This window comes from Manis pentadactyla, chromosome 2, assembly GCF_030020395.1.
Source record: "Manis pentadactyla isolate mManPen7 chromosome 2, mManPen7.hap1, whole genome shotgun sequence".
In the NCBI taxonomy this organism is placed as follows: Eukaryota; Metazoa; Chordata; class Mammalia; order Pholidota; family Manidae; genus Manis; species Manis pentadactyla.
The window spans coordinates 155612810-155617085 of NC_080020.1; the positions used below are offsets into that span (position 1 = coordinate 155612810).

General features: G+C 58.7%; 1 protein-coding gene across 1 annotated transcript; it reads left to right on the plus strand.

Annotated features, from left to right (window-relative positions):
- On the plus strand, window positions 1-3665 carry ADRA2B (adrenoceptor alpha 2B). Its single transcript, XM_057496981.1, has one exon. The coding sequence runs from the start codon at window positions 478-480 to the stop codon at window positions 1831-1833; it is 1356 nt and encodes a 451-aa protein (XP_057352964.1). The 5' UTR covers window positions 1-477; the 3' UTR covers window positions 1834-3665.
- The last annotated feature ends 611 nt before the right edge of the window (window positions 3666-4276 follow it).

A 4276-nucleotide genomic window follows, 5' to 3' on the forward strand; every position in this document is an offset into this window, starting at 1 on the left:
CCCATTCCCCTGCCGCGGCGGGTTGCCTGCAGGAGTGGCTCCCAGACTGAGCGAGCTAGCGGACGGAGCGGGCACCTCTGCCTCCGCGCCTCCTCCAAGGACCGGTGGCGCGCCCCCTGCCCGGCCCTCCGGGGCCCCGGGGCCCGGCGTTCGTCCATCAGCCTGGTGGCTGGAGGGCGCAACTTTCCCCCCGTTCCGGGCGAGGCCGGGACCGCAGCGGACAACTTGGAAAACTTCTCCGGGGCAGACGGCAGGGACGCCGGGCTCCAGTGGAAGAGGATGTAGGAGGGTGGTCGCTGGCCCCTGGCATTCCCCCGATCTCCTAGGCCCCGTTCGGTCTCACCATGGGGCTCCAGCGCCTTCAGCGCAGCCAGGGGGGTGACCCCCTTGTCTAGAGGAGCTGGGTGAGACAGCGCCGTCGCTGCCTGGGCACGCGCTGGGCGAGCAGCGCCCCCTCTGGCCACGTCCGGCCCCGCCATGGACCACCAGGAGCCCTACTCAGTGCAGGCCACCGCGGCCATAGCTGCTATCATCACCTTCCTCATCCTGTTTACCATCTTTGGCAACGCGCTGGTCATCTTGGCTGTGTTGACTAGTCGCTCGCTGCGTGCCCCACAGAACCTGTTCCTGGTGTCGCTGGCCGCCGCTGACATCCTTGTGGCCACGCTCATCATCCCTTTCTCGCTGGCCAATGAGCTGCTCGGCTATTGGTACTTCCGGCGCACGTGGTGCGAGGTGTACCTGGCGCTCGATGTGCTCTTCTGTACCTCGTCCATCGTGCACCTGTGCGCCATCAGCCTGGACCGCTACTGGGCGGTGAGCCGAGCACTGGAGTACAACTCCAAGCGCACCCCACGCCGCATCAAGTGCATCATCCTCACCGTGTGGCTCATTGCGGCGGTCATCTCGCTACCACCCCTTATTTACAAGGGTGACCAGAGTTCGCAGCCCCGTGGGCGCCCGCAGTGCAAGCTCAACCAAGAGGCCTGGTACATCCTGGCCTCCAGCATCGGATCCTTCTTCGCACCCTGCCTTATCATGATCCTTGTCTACCTGCGCATCTACCTGATCGCCAAACGCAGCCATCGCAGAGGTCCCAGGGCTAAGGGGGACCCTCGTGAGGGTGAGTCTAAGCAGCCCCGCTGGGTCACTGGGAGACCTTCAGCTACACTGCCAACCCTGGCTTCTCTGGCTGCTCCTGGAGAGGCCAATGGACACTCCAAGCCCATTGGGGAGAAGAGAGAGGGGGAGACCCCTGAAGATCCGGGGACTCCCGCCTTGCCACCCAGCTGGTCTGCCCTTCCCAACTCAGGTCAGGGTCAGAATGAAGGTGTTTGTGGGGCATCTCCGGAGGAGGAAGCTGAAGAAGAGGAGGAGGAGGAAGAGGAGGAGGAGGAGGAACATGAGCCTCAGGCCTTGCCAGCGTCTCCTGCCTCGGTTTGCAGCCCACCCCTGCAGCAGCCACAGGGCTCCCGGGTGCTGGCGACCCTGCGTGGCCAAGTGCTTCTGGGCAGGGGCTTGGGCGCTGCTGTGGGTGGTGGGCAGTGGTGGCGTCGGCGGGCGCAGCTGACCAGGGAGAAGCGGTTCACCTTCGTGCTGGCTGTGGTGATTGGTGTCTTCGTGCTCTGCTGGTTCCCCTTCTTCTTCAGCTACAGCCTGGGCGCCATCTGCCCACAGCACTGCAAGGTGCCCCATGGCCTCTTCCAGTTCTTCTTCTGGATTGGCTACTGCAACAGCTCGCTGAACCCCGTCATCTACACAATCTTCAACCAGGACTTTCGCCGTGCCTTCCGAAGGATCCTTTGCCGCCAGTGGACCCAGACGGCATGGTGAGCCGCCTGCCTGCTGCCCATGTCGGGTTGGTGCCAGGTGGCACCAGAGCCACCCTAATTCTTGCTCTGTTTTGTGTGGCCACCTCCCTGGGGCTTTCTGGGGCCCACCCAGGTGCTTCAAGCTCATCTTGGGAGCCTCCTGGGAGGGGCAGGGGCAGGGGCAGGGGCAGGGCTGCTGTTCACAGGGTTTTTGAAGACTCCCCTTGCCGGCTTGGCTGGAAGGGGGCATCTTCTCCATTCCCAGCCTGAGAACAGGCAGATGGATGAAGCTTGGACCTTCCTGAATGTAGCTGAGCCCAGACTAGGATAAAGCACCTCCCTCCCAGAGCCCCAGATGCCGGCAAAGCCAATGGGTGGGCTTCCCTTCCTCGAATACCCCATGTTCCCTGGCCAGTCACTTGCTTGCAGTGTTTTGTTTATTTCTCATCTTCCCCTGGTAAAGAGCAGGAAGCCAGCCTTCCATGTTTCCCAGGATGGCCTGCTGCTGAGGAGGAGCATGCACATTGGGTACCCGTGACCCCTATCAGGCACTGAGTGGGGGTTTATGGGCTAGCACTGTCTCTGGGCCCTTCTTCCCCTTTCCCCCTGCTTTTGAATTTGTATCTCCTTTAAAGCCCAGAACTGTGGATCCTCTTCCTTACCTTGTACCCCTCTGGGAGGCAGATGTGTATGTGGATGCCTCAGAGGGGCAGTCTGGAAGCTTGGCCTCTGCCTCCACAGGAGATCCCGGATCACTAGCATTTATCCCCTGCAGAAACCCCTGGGTAACAATAGCTTACTTGCTGCAGGGAGATGAAAGGCTTTGTGGAAAGCTTTGAGCTCCATGGGGGAATGCACTAGAGAACCAGAAAATGTGATTATTCGGGGATATAAAAATCCCCTTCTCTGTGTGTTACCATCAGCTGTCTTCCTGTAGACTTTTGGTCTGTGCCTGGGTGTGTAAATTCCTACCCCAAACTGGAAGTGGGGAGTGGCAGACAGGACCACTATTTCAGTTAAAAGATTTCTTTGAGAACATGTTCTTGTGCCTGCAAAGGTTTACATTATTATGCTGCGTGGCAACTTCTCGACATTTCACCTGCCACACCAACAAGGTTTTCAGTGGCTTGGGCCCCCCAGTGGGGGTAAGTCTTTTATCATCAAGCAGGCAAATTGTTTCCCCAAGATAGCTAAAAATAGCCACACCATAGGAACAGTCTGAGATGACAGCCTATGGCAGGTGACAGAGCCCCCAGGGGTGGTGCTGCGACTGGAGCAGGTGAGCAAGGACCCCAAGGTGCCTAGGCAGGTCTCCAACCCCCAAATAGGCACTGTGATGGGATCGCCCTGGGCCATCTCCAACCCAGCTTGCTGCTGCATCCCAGTGATACAAGGGAACCCTCCCCTCCGAATTCTCTCCCTTACCCCATGACCTGGCACCCAGAACAAATGGGAGCATGTGAAGGATGTTTCCCAGTCTTCCCCATGGGAGTGGCTGGCTTCACCACCAGCTTGTGGGTAGGGCTGAGCAGCACAGATGCAGTTGTCACTAGGGGACCTGGCCAGATTTGGAAGGTGCTGAAGGGGTTTTCTGGTGTGGAGAGAGAATGGGGGGCACCAAAGAGAGTCCCTCCTGGGGAAGGGGACTGTACAGCTTGTTCCTTGGTCTCTATGTGTGAGGCCTGGGCACTGCCCTGGGGTGGGGCTTGGGAGCCTGGGCCCAGGGGAGGGGCTGACCTGAGATGTCTGCTGACTGGGCTTGTGTTTTCCCCATGGGACTTCTGCTATTCTTGCCTGTGTCCCCCTTGTTGTGATATGCAGGTGTTTTTTTAGAAGTCTGAGCTATTTTATCAATAAAGGATATTTTGTAATATGCAGGCTGTGTCCTTGTTGCTCAAGGGCTGCTAGGGGTAATTTTTCCTTAGCTACTTGCATAGCAGACTCTGGGCATGGGCGCCCTCCCCGGGCCTTTCTCCTCCTCCAGGTGTGGCTGGCTGGTGCCCACCCACCTGCCTGCCTGCTTTGTCCACTCAGCATCCTTTCTTCATTATTACAAGTCAGTAGGGGTGAGAGTGGTCAGAGGAGCCTGAGACTGGCTGCTTGGGAAGGGAGGGCTTCCTAGAGGGGGTGGCCTTTGGGTTGGGTCTTGAGGGAAGAGCAGGAGTACACCAAGAAGCAAGCTAAGAAGGTGTTTCCAGCAGGGGACACCACATACCAAAGGTACTGTGTTTGGCAGATTTGTAGCAGTTTGAGAGCCAGCCTCAAGTTAGCCCTGCTGGGAGGTCAGGAACAACAGCTGGGGGTCAGAGGAGTAGAGGAGGTGGTTAGACAGCAATCACATGGGGTGGGAGGAGCACAGGGAGGAGGGAAGGATGTCTCCCTGCGTGTTTTCAGCAGCTGCCTTTCATGAAGGCGGGAGAGCGGAATGAGCCGCTTTGCTTCACGCTCTCCCACACTAAGGTTCA

Bases quoted from the DNA above. Each gene is read 5' to 3' on its own strand.
- ADRA2B (XM_057496981.1), top strand. From the start codon at position 478: ATGGACCACCAGGAGCCCTACTCAGTGCAGGCCACCGCGGCCATAGCT.